Here is a 19,272-nt window from a genome sequence, read left to right on the forward strand (position 1 = left end):
GAAGAGAGCAGGTGAATGAGAAAGGTACTTGTTGTGTTTGGGACAGTTATGCCCTTGTTCACCGTGACACTCCTGCCAACAACACTGGTAGATAGTTTATAGATTTTTACTTCTAGAAATAGTTATCTTTCTGTTACCTGGCTTTGTGCTCGGGAGCCAATGGCAGCACACTAACAAACAGATGGTTTTTATTGAATATGTAACAACCAACTTAAACGAGCACTAGCCTACAGAATGTGAGAACACATATGCACATCTACAGTATTTGTATATAGAGTATGTACAAGAAGATAATACTGAATGTTGAATACACTGTATGAAATTGTTTTAAAATTCAATGTTAATATTGATTCGTTTTATCTGTTTCAACTAAGTATCTATCTGTCTCCTGCCATACAACTGTCCATCTCCTTTAAGCCATTCCTAGCTGTCCATCTATCTGTCTACCCGGCACACTGCCTAGTAAGCTAGCAATCTGGCCATCTATCTATCATTGCAGGTGTCAATCTAAATGCCGTCTAAATATTGGACACTTGTTGATAGGCTCTGAGCCATATGCTGATGATGCTTTAACACAGTGAGTTTGAAAGGACCCCAGGGCAGCTSCTCAGTGGAAATGTGATGAGATGAGGTGCATTACTATTGACCAGGGCCCTTAGTGCTCTGCTGGTGAAAAGTAGTGCACTACATAGGTAATTGGGTACCATTTAGGACACAACCTGGGGTCTGGTACACTAGGTGTATGGAGAGGTCTGTTTGATTCAGCACTATGGCTGATGCACTATAGTTCTTCACCACATGTACAGAATATGTACAATCTTTAGATGGTGGCCAGTTTGCTTGCATTTTGAATTTAGGAAGCAGAGAAAAAGAAACGCGTTATATCCCATATTTTTAAACACTATCTTTTTAAGTAGACAAATTGAAATAAGCAATGTAGATGAATTGAAATGAAGGGGAAATAAAATATACAAGTAAAAAGTATTTATTTCCTCTGGTTCCATTGTGTGAATATATCTGGGATGCTATGACAATGGCGTCAATACTTTAGGCCAAGATGTATGTACTTTGCTCAGTGTGTTTAATTATTGTTTAGAATAACTAAATTCACTAACTACTGCCTAAATGTGATTCTCTACATACGATTCTTAAAGGGAAACTTCAAGAGACTAGGAAAAAGTGTACATTGCCTTGTATTCTATGTTCTTGAACTTGGCCAACGATAATACATTTACATTTTTGACTGACACATTTTTCTTTTCCATTAGATGTATTTCTAGTTTCAGACTTCTTTGCACCTCATTAAATGTTCTCTTGAATGAAGATGTGGAATGACTGTGATCCACACTCCTCTCTGCAAGCTTCCCCTCCCGGGGAAGGCCTGCACTCTCCCAAGACCTCTCCATCACGGTTGACAGCTCCCAGCTTGTGCCTCGCCTGGTGTTCAACCTTCCCAAATCCTCCCAAGTCAGCCGCTCCTCTGCACACTCCACTGGCTTCCAGTCAAAGGTCGCATCCACTACAAGACCATGGTACTTGCCTACGGAGCAGCAAGAGGAACTGCCCCTCCCTACCTTCAGGCTACGCTCAAACCCTACACCCCAAACCGAGTTGAGGTCTGAAAACAACGTCTCAAACCCTACCTCCTTAGAGTATCTCAAATAATCCCACCAATAATTGGGCATAAYATCAGCATTGGGCTGCCTGTGTAAACACATCCTAAGGATGRCATAAGTAAGTTTCCATTCTACTGTATGTCTGTACTGCAATGGATTTGCTGAAAGAGACAATAACAGCGATGTACTAAAATAATACGACACTTTATTCCACACTTTCTGCTGTTGTTCACTTAGAATTTTGTGTGGATTTCTATCTTACTGCTGGACCCACAAAATACACCTCCAATAGGTCAGAGTTCAACATCAAACATCCRAGATATTGACAGAAGGCATAGATCAGTGCCATATGACCAGGGCTATGGCACAAAGGCAAATCATTTCATTAAATAAGAAAWGTAACAACGACAATAACAGTCATACAGTATTAACAATTATAATACACCTTCCGAGGGGTTGGGTTAAATGCGGAAGACACATTTCAGTTGAAGGCATTCAGTTGTACAACTGACTAGGTATCCCCCTTTCCCTTTCTTTTCCCTTTCCATAAACCAAAACAGATGCACAATTTAGCTTTCAGTTCAGACATGGACAGCTCTGACCTTCAATAAGTCCTGTGTGGGTGTTTGTGTGATCCTGCTAATGMWGGAACTGTGTGCAACTGGCAATGTAAATTCTCCCTTTTGTGTTCCTTAAGCTGTGAAATGATGTGTCTGTGTGTGTTTGTACATATACACCATGGGACAATTTCATGTGTGGGGTGTACTAAATATAGTATCCTGGCATTTCTGGATGGGGTCTGGCTCTGCAGGGCTGTCCATATTCTTTGAGAGGGGATTTGAGAAATGTTCTGTTTGGGGGAGGGGTGGTGTTCATGGCGGAGTTGGTGTTTGGGGTCAGGCTGCAGGTTCCCCAGCGTCCCCCTTGGTTTTGGGTTCCTGCCACCAGTCTGCTACGAAGGACTCCTCGTAATCTCCTATCCCRTCAAACTCAGCGTCAGGGGGGGCCGAGGGAGCAGCCACCTCCTCTGGACTCACCACATCCTGCCAAGGAACACAACACCGAGTTAGAGACATACAACAACACATCTACACTTCAAGATGAGGCTTGATTTCACTTGGCAGACATCTCAGAGTTAWATTTCTAACACGTTGTCATCGTTCTCACACTTTCTTTGCCTTTCTCTTGGCTCTTATTTTCTTTCCCTATGAATCTCTCACTACTAGTGCATGCTGTAATTTTCTCCTTCTCTGTCCTCCTCCCCCCTCTCAGGTCTAAGCTGAGGCTGTGTGGTTAGCTGGGAGGGGCTGACCAGAGAAAAACGCATGTGGCAGGGCCTCAGAGGCCGACACCTCCCAGCTACATACCACACTCCACTGTCGGAAAACACAACGCCCCTCCCTCTCCCTATCAATCTCAATCTCTTTCTCCATTTCTCTCTCTTCCAGCTACTGACCCTCTTTCAACCTCTATCCATCCCACTCTCTCTACAGTAGTCTCCCTCATAGATCCCCTGTAGTCAGAATCAAAGTAAACACTGTGATTGACTGGTCCCTTCCCCCCACTTCTTTCCATTAAGTTTTCAGTCACCTCGCACAAAACAAAGTAGCATACTAGCTATTATACCCGAAAATTGTTCTGCACTTTGGAAATATTCTGGGCAACCCAAAAACAAAATCTCGCCAGATTTGAAGCGAACCAGCCAATTTATTACAGTTTATTACTTCTGAGTTTAGTGCTTCTGCCCAGAATTTGTCCTGCACATAAAAACTGGTTTCCTCTGTTACTTCCATCTCCACCCCTTTTTGCAGGCAAGCCTTACCTCATCATCTGTCTGTAGGTAGTTCAGTGAAAACTCCAGCATTTCCCTCTGCTTGGTCGTTTGGTTAAAGTACCTCAGTGCCTCCTGCGAAACAAGCGTGGCGCGTCAATATCAATTGGTTGACACAAGAAGCAAGGAGAACACAAAGCTACAGTTCCCCCCCCCAAAAGCGCTATTTTTTTCCCTTTATTTTAATGTTCTTTTCCCCTCCAGTTAGCATATCATGAAGTATCTGCAGCACCACTAACTCCATTTGAATGATCACAGTTTCAAAAAGGCCAATATGTTTCAGGGAGCTTTGTTGGTTTTATTTAATTGATGGCGTTGCAGCTGCTGTAAGTACTGTACTGGTAGGGCATAACCAATAAATCATAGGACCTAATCCTTTTAAATTTGAACATAAAATATTTGAATTGCCACCTTTGTAGGGAGTTGGTGTTCACACCATAGCCATATGTTACAGCTTTCCTTTTCTTGGTTTTTGTGGAGCTGTGGTGCTCCATAGCATATTTTCGTAAGGAAACAACAGCTAGACCATACCCCAAATCTGAAACTATTACACATCTTGTTGGAATCAGGTTCAGGAATGAGGTTCATCTGGGTAAAGTTTATTACCATAATTGTAAATCAGTGGTATTCAAACTTTTTCAGCCAGAGACCCATTTTTTCCCGCCAGAATTTATGGAGATCCCACCCCAAAATCTATCAATTTTGGTTTTTACATGAAAACCCCTTGCATAAAAACCCCAAATAACCTTTAATTCATTGCATTTTCATCTCTTATCAAAATGAAAAGAAACCAATAAATACATTTACTCAATATTTTTTTTGTCCCTTCAGATTATCTTTCTCCAAAACGTTTGTGTATTGTCCCATACAACAACAACAAAAATTGGCCATCCCACTGCGGTTCCCAGGGTCGCGACCCTGACTTTGAATACCACTGTTCTAGATGATGGTTCAAATGAATCAGAAATCACATGTTAAGTCTTGACAGGGCACATCGCGATGCTGAGTTAGGTGTGAAGGTTATACAAAGCAAACGGGTTACTCACCGGGCGAGGCAGGAAGTGCGTCTCCTCCAGGCCCCACTGTTCCCGGTAGAAGCGGTAGTACACCATGTTCTGCTGCATCACCTGGTCGTTAGCGTCAAACAGCATGTAGCTGGCCGCACACGGAGCCGCGTTACGCACGTCGTTCACTGCACAGAGGGAGGGTGGGATATCTGACAACTGCATAACAACCTTCAACTCAAGTAACGTAACTACACAGTGTTATTACATTGAATAGTTGCGGTACTATTTTTACGTTTATAGTAGGCAAACTGGAGGTAGTGGTACATGGTAGCCACAAACTTTTCCACAAAGAAACCACCGACGTTGGGCATCAGGTTCTGCTCACACTTCACTTTACACTTCAGAACTTCTGTGTAGAGATCTGAGAGAAAGAGAGAGAGAGAGAGAGAGAGAGAGAGAGAGAGAAAGAGAGAAAGAAAGAGAGAAAGAGATTATACTGCTATGACCAGAGTCTCTGCCCTGTCCATAGGGACCATGAGTAGATGGGGGTTTGTCAGACACTCACCTGCCAGTGTAGGGTAGAAGTCTTTGTACTCTGTGACCTCATATGACCCTTCGCAGCCTGCCAGGCAGAGGTCATACATTTTGAGGTACTCCGTAGTGGCCTGTTCCATGTCCCGAGCACTGGCACTGAAATCTCCAGAGTTATACAGTTTCACAGCCTTCAGGAACACAGGCTGGAGTACAGACAGGACAAATCAAAGTGTTAGAGACACTAGACATGGGCTGAAAGGACAACAGCCCGGGGTCAGAAAGGACAGCACAGTTCGAGACACTAGATATGTGCTGAAGGGACAGGACATAGCACGCAGTTGCAGAACAACAACCAACATTTMAATAGAATTCAAACCTACATTCTATTCTGAGACTTTTTTCTAACAGAGTTGTGAAAAAAAGACTGTAGTATGTTTCTCCGCCATTCATGTTTAGATTGAGAAAGCCATCGATAACATACTAACCAACACATATTTTCAATGAATAGTTCTAGTACTGTGTTCAGATGGGACTTCGCGCTTCAGCAAACAAAGGAAAGYAGGGTTGCACAACAACAATGACAAAAAAACATGAGAAGGGCTTACAAAGAAAAACTTCCAGTGCTCCAACTCTTTTTTATCTTGAATTAGTCATTTTGGAAGTTTTTCTTGGACAAACATTAGTTCTAGTACTGTGTCAGGTGATGGGTGTCAGAGCTAGTTGTGATGTGTATGGGGGCTGGTTGTGAGCTGACCTCACACTGACCTCGTAGGGCCGCTCCTCGTGGTCGATGAGGTACTCGTCCAGCTCAAACAGGGTCTTGTAGTAGTTCATGTTCTTGGAGATAAAGGGGTCTTCTGGGTTCCTCTGGAGGAACGTGTGGGCCGCTGACACAGCCCTCTCTATGTTGTTTAGCTGTGGGAGAGAGGAGATACAGAATGTATCATCATTATTGTTATGGGTCATATAGGGTGCAGTAGTCTTGATTGGTCGGTCTTGGCTCTCTGGTAGTTAATGCTATCGTTGTCTATAGACACRATCTCTCATTCTAACGYATGCCTAGCTGAAGCAAGGGGTTCTCTACATGCAGCAGGTCTTGCTAACACTAGTTAGTCCTCAGAATAGCATGACTTCTAAGCTCAAATCACCTCACCAACTGCTAAGAGGTGTGCTTCAGCCACTGACTCAATATGGCTTTAAGGCATGTGCTGAAATGATCAAKTGTCAATCAACACTTTTGGCYGTAAGAAGAATACTGTATGCCMATATTCAAAGATTACTATGTGGTAGCTAAGCCTGGCAATTGGCAAGAACCCATGGTGTGTAGATTCAAACTGTGACCTTGGTCTGTCTAATGGAGGAGGGTTTTTGGAATACTGCTGTATATCTGAACAAGTGAAGAAATGGAGATCGCTCTTAACAGAGCCATGAGATCAGCGGTTTGGCTGTCACACATGCCTGGAACACCTATGAGAACGTCTGGATGTGAATAACATRGAATAGTCCCRGCGATATYCAACTTTTCAGGGAAGTCAGGAACCAATATGCAGTCAGTTAGGAAAGCAAAGGCTAGCTTTTTCAAACAGACATGTGCATCTTGCAGCACTAATTGCAAAAAGTTATTGGACACTGTAAAGTCCATAGAGAATAAGAGTACCTCCTCCCAGCTGCCCACTGCACTGYGYCTAGGAAACACTGTCACCACCGATAAATCCACGATAATCGAMAATTTCAATAAGCATTTCTCTACGGCTGGCCATGCTTCCCCCACCCCCTCTATCTTCCTAAAATGATCCGCTGCCATTGTTGAAAACCCTATTACTAGTCTTTTCAACCTCTCTTTCGTATCGTCTGAGATTCCTAAAGATTGGAAAGCGGCCGCGGTCATCCCCCTCTTCAAAGGGGGAGACACTCTAGACCCAAACTGTTATGGACCTACAGTTGAAGTCGGAAGTTTACATACACCTTAGCCAAATACATTTAAACTCTGTTTTTCACAATGACTGACATTTAATCTGAGTAAAAATTCCCTGTCTTAGGTCAGTCAGGATCACCACGTTATTTTAAGAATGTGAAATGTCAGAAAAATAGTAGAGAGAATGATTTATTTCAGCTTTTATTTCTTTCATCACATTCCCAGTGGGTCAGAAGTTTACATACACTCAATTAGTATTTGGTAGTGTTGCCTTTAAATTGTTTAACTTATGTCAAACGTTTCGGGTAAGCTTCAAAGCTTCCCCAATAAGTTGGGTAGAATTGTGGCCCATTCATCCTGAAGAGCTGGGGTCAATAAGTAGGCTTTGTAGGCCTCCTTGCTCGACGTGCTTTTTCAGTTCTGCCCACAAATTTTTATAGAATTGAGGTCAGGGTTTTCGTGATGGCTAATCGATCCTTGACATTTGTTGTCTCATTTATTGCAATTTTGGAAGATATGGGTTGGGTATTGTCATAATGGAAGACGCATTTGCGACCAAGCTTTAAACTTCCTGGACTGATGTCTTGAGATGTTGCTTCAATATATCCACATAATTTTCCTCCCTAAGTTGGATGCATTCTTATGTTTGGACAATTGTAATCCAGGTCGGACACCAGGTAACCAGCTCTGCAGCAAAAGCACTTCCACAACATGGATGCGAACCACCCCATGGCTTCACGTTTGGGTATGGTGTTCTATCGCGTTTGCAAGCATCCCCCTTTTCCCTCCAAACTACGATGGTCATTTATGGCCAACTGTTCTATTTTGTTTTCATCCCCGACCGAGGAACCATTTCATCCAAAAGTACAGGATCTTTGTCCCATGTGCAATTTTGGCAAACCGGTAGTCTGCGTTTTTTATGGTGTTTTGGAGCGCGTGGCTTTCTCTTGCTGAGGGCCTTTCAGGTTTATGTTGATATAGGATTCATTTTCAACTGTGGATACTAGTTATTTTGTACTTGTTTCCTTCAGCATCTTCACAAGGTCCTTTGCTGTTGTTCTGGGATTGATTTGCACTTTTCGCACCAAAGTACGTTCATCTCTAGGAGACAGAACGTATCTCCTTCRTGAGCTGTATGATGGCTGCGTGGTCCCATGGTGTTTATACTTGCATACTATTGTTTGTACAGATGAACGTGGCACGTTCAGGTGTTTGGAAATTGCTCCCAAGGATGAACCAGACTTGTGGAGGTCTACAGCCTTGGCTGATTTCTTTTTATTTTCCCATTATTACAAGCAAAGAGGCACTGAGTTTGAAGGTAAGCCTTGAAATACATCCACAGGTACACCTCCAATTGACTCAAATTATGTAAATTAACCCATCAGAAGCTTCTAAAGCCATGACATCATTTTCTGGAATTTTCCAAGCTGTTTWAAGGCACAGTCAACTTAGTGTATGTAAACTTCTGACCCACTGGAATTGTGATACAGTGAATYATAAGTGAAATAATCTGTCTGTAAACAATTGCTGGAAAAATGTCATGCACAAAGTAGATGTCCTAACCGACTTGCCAAAACTATAGTTTGTTAACAAGAAATTTGTGGAGTGGTTGAAAAACGACTTTTAATGACTCCAACCTAAGTGTATGTAAACTTCCGACTTCAACTGTATATCCATCCCGCCCTGCCTTTCTAAACTCTTCGAAGCCAAGTGAACAAACAGATCACCGACCATTTCGAATCCCACTGTACCTTCTCCGCTATGCAATCCGGTCTCCGAGCTGGTCACAGGTGCACCTCCGCCTTAAACGTCACAGGTGCACAAGGTCTTAAACGATATCATAACCGCCATCGATAAAAGACAGTACTGTGCAGCCGTCTTCATCGACCTGGCCAAGGCTTTCGACTCTGTCAATCACCATATTCTTATCGGCAGACTCAACAGCCTTGGTTTCTCTAATGACTGCCTCGCCTGCTTCACTAACWACTTCTCAGATAGAGTTCAATGTGTCAAATCAGAGGGCCTGTTGTCTGGACCTCTGGCAGTCTCTATGGGGGTGCCACAGGGTTCAATTCTTGGGCTGACTCTTTTCTCTMTATATATCAATAATGTCGCTCTTGCTGCGGGTGATTCTTTGATCCACCTCTACGCAGACGACACCATTCTGTATACTTCTGGCCCTTCTTTGAACACTGATAACAAACCTCCAAATGAGCTTCAATGCCATACAACACTCCTTCCGTGGCCTCCAACTGCTCTTAAATGCTAGTAAAACTAAATGCATGCTCTTCTACCGATTGCTGCCCGCACCCGCCTGCCCGACTAGCATCACTACTCTGGACGGTTCTGACTTATAATATGTGGACAACTACACATACCTATGGGTCTGGCTAGACTGTAAACTCTCCTTCCAGACTCATATTAAGCATCTCCTATCCAAAATTAAATCTAGAATTTAACAACAAAGCCTCCTTCACTCATGCTGCCAACATACCCTCATAAAACTGACTATCCTACCCATCCTTGACTTCGGCAATGTCATTTACAAAATAGCCTCCAACACTCTACTCAGCAAATTGGATGCAGTKTATCACAGTGCCATCCGTTTTGTCACCAAAGCCCCATATACCACCCACCACTGCGACCTGTATGCTCTCGTTGGCTGGTCCTCGCTACATATTCYTRGCCAAACCCACTGGCTCCAGGTCATAAGTCTTTGCTAGGTAAAGCWCCGCRTTATCYCAGCTCACTGGTCACCATAGCAARGCCCACCCCTAGCATGCGCTTCAGCAGGTATATTTCACRGGTCYTCCCCAAAGCCAACACCTTCTTTGGCCGCCTTTCCTTCCAGTTCTCTGCTGCCAATGACTGTAACGAATTGCAAAAATCACTGAAGTTGGAAACTTACATTTCCCRCACTAACTTAAAGCATCAGCTGTCAGAGCAGCTTACCGGCTGCAGCTGTACACAGCCCATCTGTAAATAGCCCATCCAACCAACTACCTATCTCATCACATATTTGTTTTTGTTTTCCTGCMCTTTTGCACKCCAGTATTTCTACTTGCACATCCTCATCTGCACATCTCTCACTCCAGTGTTAGTTGCTAAATGGTAATTACTTCGCCACTATGGCCTATTTATTGCCTMACCTCCTTACTTCATTTGCACACACTGTATACAGATTTCTCTACTGTGTTATTGACTGTTTGTTTATTCCATGTGTAACTCTGTGTTGTTGTTTATGTCGCACTGCTTTTGCTTTATCTTGACCAGGTCGCAGTTGTAAATGAGAACTTGTTCTCAACTGGCCTACCTGGTTAAAATTAAGATGAAAAAAAAAAAAAATCGAGACAGATCCTGAGAGCATCCAGGGGTGATGCCCTGAGAAGATGCGTTCCAATGGAGGAGTGGGCTTGCCGGAGGAAAGATTCCAACGATAACACTCACGTGTGCGCACAGGCCGCAGAAATTGTTGCACACGTATATTTTACGCACATTCCAATGGCACGAGTGTTTGGCTTACTTTCCCTTCAAAAGTAGATCCTCTTTATCTTGCCACGGGGAACACTGTTGATTTGCCTGCTTGGTATTCTGCATCATAGGCCTACGTGTGGTGTTTGCTTTGGTAGAAAATAATAKGACGATTGTTCTTATTGGGGGACCGTTTAACGGGGCGCTGTTAGAGAGACGTGGCATGTGTGTTCAACTACTGAGTTTGCAGCATTCTCAACAGGTGGGCTGAGGAAAGTCTAGGAAAAACTTGTTTCACGCRTGTGTCACCCTGTGACACAGTCTTGCTCATGGAAAACAAGTTACTGTATGATATTTCATTCGAAGTATCAGGCTATGACAGTAGCCTATGTAAATATCGTCCTATTACGCATTAGTTAGTCATATCGTGTAATAMGTGTGCCAGGACAGGTTGTTACAATTATATGATAATATTAGAATTAAGAATTTATTCCACATATGCTAATATTCTTACAAATAGGCCTATTATCTACTAAAGGGAAAAACCACTGTGACCATCAGAATTGTAGACATTATTTTATTATTATTTTAGACCGTTATTTGTAAACCGTTATTTGGATATCTTACCCTAAATTTATTTAATGTCCACCCATCCAGCCGAATAATTCTTTTATCTCACCTGGTAGTAAGCATATTGTATGTACCGGTAGGGTACCCTCTTCTCAAAAGCTTCCAGAACATCTCTCTTTGGGTAGGCTACTGTAAACACTGGAAAATTGGTTTTGCACTTTTTAAGGCACGAAGCCCGGAGTAAGAAATGCCGCATGARGCGGAGACTGCTGTCCGCGAAGAGGGTATCATTGTCCCGACTGACAGTGCTACAGTTCTGGCTGCAAAACGCTTCGCTGTCTTTCAGGAGTCGGTGAAGACGCAAACTCAATTCCAGGTACTTGATGCTGTCCCTCCAGTTCTGCGCTCCATACTGGTCTAGAGCATGTCCATAAGCAGATTCAAGTGGCATTAGATCGTTTAGTGGGAAACTCTTGAAGCTATATTTCTCATACTGGGCTTCGACCAGAAGCGGAGCGACCAAAACTACACAGAAACAAAATGAAAGCCAGGTTTCTTTAACGTTTGTAGGGGCCATTATGCTTATTCTCTATCATGCCCTCCGTTTCTCCAACCAAACACGATTTCGGGATAATTTATCCAGGATTTTCTTCACCAGGGAATGGTCATGTCTGTTTGCACGTACAGAGCCTTGGCCAGGCTTGGAGAGACGGAGAGGAGGGGACAGAAAAGTCAGGGTTCCTCTGCAGGAGTTTCACAGGGAGTCAGTCGGAGGCAGTGATTTCGGGCTTAGATTAGCCCCTGGGTCATAACGCCCTCATGATTTTGGGAAGTAACATTGACCAAGTTATGGGAAAATACAAAACTTTTAATGATTTTGCATTTTGATGGGCCGATGGTAGGCCCTTCATTACTTAAATTATTTTTTATTTTTTTAAATATATATATACATATATTTATGTGGAAATGAACACACTGTAAAATATGTAAATATAGCATATGTATGACTGTGTGGTGGTTTAATAAGAAATATGATATTATTTCCATATTTAAACATCTAAAGCAAATACTTTTTCACAGATTCGACAACTCTTCATTGTTGTGTTTTTGCATGGGTATGTTTGTTGGATCTACGAACATTCCAGCAAGCATGTTGGAACATCGCATGCCAGATGAGATGGTCATGAGAGGAACGTGCTTTTTWAAATTTTTAACAGTGAAAATATGAGCAGAAAATTAACATAGGCCATTGTAAAAGTTAGATAAATAACAATTCATATTTAAATAGAGAAGTAGACCAAAGGTTGGAATTTAGGACCTGAGAGAACATCATTCTGGGCCTTTCTTTCCGACTCAGCCAGATGGGCGTTAAATTAGTTTCTCTATAGAAGCGGGTGGGGTATTCCCATACAGTGCAAATCACTTCCACTCACTGTCTATGTTCGGTAGGCATACAAATAATAAGGCATTGTAAATAGTATAGCACAGGCGTTATTAAATAGTAGGCTATGCTTTAAGTCGGCTTCCTCTGGCTTGCGCTCGAGTTAGATACCTAGGCCTATTATATGTGGCCGAGGGCTACTTTACACGTTTACAGAATTCCTATAAAGAGGAGGGGGTGAATGGGATGCCACACCTCCCTCTTCTGAACGAGCAGAAGCTACGTCCGCACTTCTGGCTTTCTGCATCTATAGACGGTAGCCGACGGAGAAGTCACGGCGAAATTATCCGTCTGTTTCTCATACTTTAACAAAACACTAGAGAATACGTTTATAATGGAGTTAATATTTGCGTTAATTTTGCTCTGTGTAACGGGAAATCATGTAAGCAGTAGCCCGGGCCCGTTAGAAGACGTGGTTATTGATCGGTATGACATTCCAAGAGTTTGTCCCAGAGAAGTGCAAACGGGAGATTTCGTACGTTATCATTACAACGGTACCTTCACCGACGGCAAGAAGTTCGATTCAAGGTAAGCTACGACGTACGACTCGCTTGTATGGGTCTATTGACATAGTGCAGAAGAGCATCACACCAGAGCAAGCCTTTCTGATTCCTGTGCAAATAAATTCTGTGCTGGCTGGAGGACATTTTCGTTTAACTATGGTCTCACGCAGTTGGCCTGTTGCAGACGTGTCCTACCTCCAAATTTGCAGCCCCTCTAAGCAACCATTTTGAAACTTTGTATCGAAGACCCTGCGCTTCATAGATACATTGTAACTTTGTCCCTGCGCTGTGCATTTTTGCACAGATACATTGTAACTGCCGTATGCGTGTCATGCGCATCCTCGAACGAGGCCTATGTGGCGCTCTGGACAATATCGTTCAATGGTGTTTACTACTACGAAATGCCACGCACACTCAATGCAAAGACGAACAGCTGAATTCAGTTGGTTGATAGGCTGGGTGAGGTTATATCTTAAAATGCCTGTTTAGTTATTTTACGATGGCCTACTTTTGTGTTTTGTTCATTACTTATTTTATAATTTGCACACAACCCATTCAGATATGGTTAGATACATGGTTTACAACCAGTTAAAATGAATATAAATAGTCTAATATAATAATGGAAATAGAACAGAACAGAATAACTTGACTAGACCCTGCTTACCATTGAAAGAAATATAATCTTTGTAATCTTGAGGAATGTCTCTTCTATTCTCTCCCTCTAACCTCTTCTACCCATCCCCCCTTTTCAGTCATGAACGTGGTGCACCCTTCAGTGGGCAGGTGGGACTGGGGCGTCTCATCACTGGTCTGGACAGGGGAGTTCAGGGCATGTGTGTCAATGAGCGCAGAAAAGTTACCGTCCCCCCACACCTTGCCTATGGAAGCATAGGAGCAGGTAACAACTAATTTCATTCTCTTACATGACCTTTACAGTTTACATAGGGCCTGGTGCCTGATGGTGTGCCCTGTACAAACTAAATTCCACATATAGTTTTCCTCTGATGTTGGGCCCCAGTTGTATATTCCAGTGGCACACAATGAATTCCCAACCTGTCTCTCCTAGGTGACGTGATCCCTGCCGACACTGTGTTGGTGTTTGATGTGGTTCTGCTCGACATCTGGAACACGGAAGACAAGGTCCAGACACGCACCCTCAGCAAACCTGAGAGCTGCAAACGCCTCACGGAGGCTACTGACTTCATCCGTTATCACTACAACGGCACACTGCTGAACGGCGTGCCCTTCGACTCCAGGTGAGGTCCATATCTACTCTGGAAAACCTGTCATGCTGTATTTGTGTGCGTGTGTTAACCCGTTCCGTCCATGTCTCTTTCAGCCACTCTAGGAACGGCACCTATGACACGTACGTGGGCATGGGCTACCTCATTAAGGGCATGGACGAGGGTCTGATCGGCATGTGTGTGGGAGAGACGCGCACCATCATCATCCCACCCTTCCTGGCCTATGAGGAGAAGGGATATGGTAACTACTAGTAACCACTGTTTATAATCCCTAGCCTATGAAGAGAAGGGATATGGTAACTACTAATAACCACTAGCGAGTTGAGTTGCCTCTGCCCATAAAAACAACGTCCTCTCTAGGCAGCTTTAAAAATAACGTAAAAATGTGTTTGATGTCTTCTGCGCCCATATGAATAACCCCTAAGATGTAACTGGAATGATGAGAGAGATGTTCTTTGTCACTGTTTTTGTTTTATTATTTCACTGCCATACTGTGTTCGATCTTGTCTAGCCATCTTGTCTCAAGATTATCCTCGATGATTTTATTCATGTACATGTATGGCTTTTTCAAGTTTATGTGCGCCTGTTTTTTTTTTTAAATGGTCGAATTAATAAACAAAACTAAAATTATTTGTAACCCCTAGCCTATGAGAAGGGATATGGTAAAAACTATAACTCCTAGCCTGGGCTGATAAACACAGGAAGTGTATAATAGGCTACATAGAGTTTAGAGTCTAGAAACATTTATTCAAGTGTCACTCCACAACAACAGTTGACAAGACATATTGGGGCGGCAGGTAGCCTAGTGGTAGGAGTGTTGGACTAGTTACCGAAAGGTTGTAAGATCGAATCCCCGAGCTGACAAGGCAAAAAATCTCTTGTTTTGCCCCTGAACAAGGCAGTTAACCCACTGTTCCTAGGCTGTCATTGACCATAAGAATTTGTTCTTAACTGACTTGCCTAGTTAAATGAAGGTAAAATAAATGTTACAGATTAAAAACAATGCTGTGGACCCACCCCTCTGAGGAAGTAAGATTTGCATTGGGATGTGTATAGATAATATAATTTACTCTAAACACCCATCCTCCTCTTCCAGGCACCGTGATTCCATCCCAGGCCACCCTGGTGTTTGAGGTCTTTATGATTGACCTGTTCAACCCTAAGGATGACATCGCCGTGGTGGTCAAGGAGGTGCCTAAGACCTGCACCCGTAAAACAGTGGTGGGAGACTACATTCGTTACCACTACAACGGCACCTTCCAGGACGGCTCTGGCTTTGACACAAGGTAGGAACGTGTTTAATACATCTACTGTCAAACCAAGACTTGTGTGAGTGAAAGGGCGCATGGTAAAGACGGACTCTAATTTGCATTTGCTATGTTTCCTCTTTCTGCAGCTACCAGCGCAACAGCACATACAACACCTACATTGGCATGGGCTATGTGATCCAGGGCATGGACAAGGCCCTCCAGGGGTTGTGTATTGGAGAGAAGAGGCGTGTCATCCTTCCTCCTCACATGGCCTATGGGGAGAAGGGAACTGGTGAGTATGTGGCTCTGCGGCATTGGCCAAAGGTTTTGGGGTGGGAGGAGTCAGAGTAGCATTTACATGTCTTACTGCCCAGTGGCCACGCTGAGTCTTGTCCCTACTTCTATTCAAATTCCTTCTCTTTTTTTCTCTCCTCCTCCCCCACTCTAGGAGACCTCATCCCTGGCTCGGCCGTGCTGGTCTTCGACATCCACGTTATCGACTTCCACAACCCTAAGGACCTCATTGAGATCAAGGTGACCAGCAAGCCCAAGACGTGCAACCTGACCAGTGAGGTGGACGACCTGATCCAGTACCGTTACAACTGCTCCCTGATGGACGGCACCCTGCTCTACTCCTCGTGAGTAGGAGCGCCTCCTGTCCATCGCACCGCCATACTGCAACGCCACACTGCAACGCCTGATCCAGTCATGTAATCTAATCACCCCTGGCTACTTGTCTGACTGATATCACTAGGCCTCCACGCCAACAGACAGGAAGACTTATCAGCTACTTATGTTGTGTAGAAATGAAAATATATGATACAAAATATAACCAAGATATAGAAACCAGCCATATCTATAACTATATACTGTATCTTACATATTATATACATCTTAATGTAGAAAGTATAGGGCTACATACTTAATTCCTACTGACTGATAGCACGTTGGAGCATCGACGGGACCTCGATCAATATCTCCCTCTTCCAGGGACCACTATGAGAATGCCCCCATCACCACCCTGGGAGCCAACAAAGTGATTGAGGGTCTGGACGAGGGCCTGAGGGGCATGTGTGTGGGAGAGAAGAGAGTGGTGATCGTCCCACCCCATCTGGGACATGGAGAAAATGGAGGTGAGTGAATGAACTAGTCATGATCACTTTCATCTTGGAACCAAGTCCTGCGTGGCAATATCTTGCATTTGGATATGACATTATTCTTACACTGTTTCTATGTCTCTCATCATGCTCTCCCCTCCATGTCCCTGCAGCCAAGGGCGTTCCCAGCAGTGCCGTGCTGCACTTCGAGCTGGAGCTGTTGGACCTGCAGAAGGGAGTGCCTGACGGCTACATGTTTGTGTGGCTGGGAGACAGCCCAGATCCCCTGTTCCCTGCCATGGACCTCAACAAAGATCTATCTGTCCCTCTGGAGGAGGTAAGATAACACACGCCAGACATTTAGCATGATCCATCATTCAAAGTCAGGATTCACCCAATACATTCTGCCCTTTGCTTGGTAACATCCTTGTGTAGGTCAGGACGACAAGTCAGGTGATCATCTAAAACGGCAATTATTCTTCAAATGATGTAGCTCTTGAAAGGACAACTCTCATATTTCTCTCTGCTCTCCCTCTCTCTAGTTCACAGCCTTCATAAACATCCAGGTGGCGGAGGGCACAGGTCGCCTGAGGCCAGGGATGGATGCTGACGGCATCATCAAGGACATGTTCAACAACCAGGACCGCAACAGAGATGGCAAGATAGTGGCTGAGGAGCTCAAACTGAAGGTGGAGGAGGATTCTGACAGGGCCAGACATGAGGAACTGTGAGGGGGTACAGTTGAGCTGGGCAGAGGGGTGCGGGGACGGAGAGAGACACAACAAACTGACAGACAGAATCTATGCAATTAGGGGGTTGCCTACTAGTGGAGCTCTTAAATACATTTTATTATGTAGAAAACACAGAAGGTTGAAAATAACCCAAAATGGTCCATACTTATTTAAACGAAGGACTGCTTCCATGTGTTGTAAATTGCCTTATGAAAATGTGGTTCATCTATACTTTTTATAAATAACTTATTCTGCAGTCTTGCATCAATCATTATGTTTAAAAAAATGTTTGACTCAGACACATTTTGCTAAAAGCACTTTCATTGAACTACCTTGTCAGCCATTTGGGATGGTCCTTCTTCCCAGGATGCAATGCAGTTGGCTTCAAAATGGCTGATAGGAATAAATGGCTGTCTCCCTCCCCTTTATCCCAGACATGAAAATGATGTTAAGACTGTAGGTTGTATATTTTGAGTGGCTATTTTGTACAATACAAGATTTTTGTTAAGTGCCTTGCATTGTAGAACATACATCACAAAAAACAACATCTGTTTTTCTAATAAAAAKCTATAAAAAATGCATTGTTTCCTGTGTTTGGGATCCATGTCCATTGTCTAGGGATTGTGTAGGCTGGGAATAACATTATAGAGTTTCCTGGGAATAGCATCACACTGGTGATTACAAAATTGGATTTTGGCATGTTTTACAAAAAAGGAAATAGACCTAGATGAAGTGAAACAAGGGTTGAGTGGCCACATTTTATTTACAGTTGTGGAGAGGTTATCCTGTTAAGCCTACATATCTCATACAGGTGAAAAATACAATCTAGTGACACAATGTAGCGAACACACTATCCCCTCAAAATACAATATAGCGAACACACTGTCCCCTCAGTAACACACGTCTCAAGAGAAATGTTTGACCGGAATCTTGCGTACTGTACCAGTGACATCGCCATTTAATATGAATGGATTTCCACTTCAAATCTTTAAACATGTAACTGGGTGAAAATGTTATACTATAATTTGGCAAAACATACTAATAATAGCAATAGAATCAGATGCCTTGGCTGTACCAAGAACTAAAAACCTCCATTATGTGGCAATTAAATGTTTTGCCATCATACAAAAAATGTAAAGTACTAAATATTCAGATGTTCTTCACCATAAACCGAATAGGTCTAGCATTACTTTTACAGGACTCTAAAAGGCAACAATTGGCCTCTAAATGATAAAACATAATCAAAACTGTTTTACAGAAAGTGATGGCATTTCAGTGAAAATATAAACATGGCAAATATTCAAAATGCTTTTACTTTGCTCATGTACTTTCAAGGCTAAAGGCTAAAGGTGGATGGATTCTTTGAGACCAGCATGGAGTGATTCTGTAAATGTCAATATATACACATGGCTCGAATTACTATTACTTTGACCACATGGTGGCACTGTGGCGCCACAAAAAGCCCATTGTAAAACGTAGCCACGCACACAACCCATAATACCTTGACACAGTATCATCAGATTCCATACTGATGATATCCACATAAAACAGTCTATTAAGAGCTGAAAGTAAATACGTGTCAAACATGATCATTTACTGTAATCATTCTCATAAAATAGACACTTCTCAAAAAAAGGGAGAGAACAAAGTCTCACGAAACAAAAAAAGATGGCATATAGTGAATAGAACACCAAGATAAAACACTGGCGTTTCAAACTGACATGGTAAAAGTAAAGTTAGATTGCCCTTTATCCTGTCTTCTTTCCCTTTATATGACAAAGATAGGTCCCACATGACAAACAAACCATAACTCATTCAACTTTCATCTATACAGAGAAGACAACATCTAGATCCAAACAGCACCCACATGCCTACATACAGTACTAGTCAAAAGTTTGGACACACCTACTCATTCCAGGGTGTTTCTTTATTTGTACTATTTTCTACATTGTAGAATAATAGTGAAGACATTAAAACTATGAAATAACACATATGGATGGAATCATGTAGTAACCAAAAAAGTGTTGAACAAATCAAAATATATTTGATATTTGATATTCTT

General features: G+C 42.9%; 2 protein-coding genes across 2 annotated transcripts; one reads left to right on the top strand and one right to left on the bottom strand.

Moving 5' to 3' along the window:
* Positions 1–2,134: 2,134 nt before the first annotated feature.
* Positions 2,135–11,607, bottom strand: LOC112068727 (endoplasmic reticulum protein SC65). Its single transcript, XM_024135922.2, has 7 exons — positions 11,054–11,607; positions 5,754–5,903; positions 5,020–5,191; positions 4,747–4,875; positions 4,494–4,639; positions 3,439–3,522; positions 2,135–2,659 (listed from the first exon to the last, which is right to left on the bottom strand). The coding sequence occupies exons 1-7, from the start codon at positions 11,519–11,521 to the stop codon at positions 2,513–2,515; spliced, it is 1,296 nt and encodes a 431-aa protein (XP_023991690.1). The 5' UTR covers positions 11,522–11,607; the 3' UTR covers positions 2,135–2,512.
* A 1,008-nt stretch (positions 11,608–12,615) lies between these two features.
* Positions 12,616–17,775, top strand: LOC112068730 (peptidyl-prolyl cis-trans isomerase FKBP10). Its single transcript, XM_024135925.2, has 10 exons — positions 12,616–12,913; positions 13,641–13,786; positions 13,955–14,144; positions 14,228–14,373; positions 15,229–15,418; positions 15,529–15,674; positions 15,831–16,020; positions 16,373–16,515; positions 16,653–16,816; positions 17,022–17,775. The coding sequence occupies exons 1-10, from the start codon at positions 12,720–12,722 to the stop codon at positions 17,208–17,210; spliced, it is 1,698 nt and encodes a 565-aa protein (XP_023991693.1). The 5' UTR covers positions 12,616–12,719; the 3' UTR covers positions 17,211–17,775.
* Positions 17,776–19,272: the final 1,497 nt, after the last annotated feature.

The sequence above is a fragment of the Salvelinus sp. IW2-2015 genome, unplaced genomic scaffold, assembly GCF_002910315.2.
Source record: "Salvelinus sp. IW2-2015 unplaced genomic scaffold, ASM291031v2 Un_scaffold659, whole genome shotgun sequence".
Taxonomy (NCBI): Eukaryota; Metazoa; Chordata; class Actinopteri; order Salmoniformes; family Salmonidae; genus Salvelinus; species Salvelinus sp. IW2-2015.

Excerpts from the sequence above, each read along its gene's own strand:
- LOC112068730 (XM_024135925.2), top strand. The coding sequence starts at position 12,720 with ATGGAGTTAATATTTGCGTTAATTTTGCTCTGTGTAACGGGAAATCAT. Across the intron at positions 15,675-15,830 it reads CTATGGGGAGAAGGGAACTG|GAGACCTCATCCCTGGCTCG; the intron begins GTGAGTATGTGG and ends CCCCCACTCTAG. Across the intron at positions 16,021-16,372 it reads GGCACCCTGCTCTACTCCTC|GGACCACTATGAGAATGCCC; the intron begins GTGAGTAGGAGC and ends TCCCTCTTCCAG.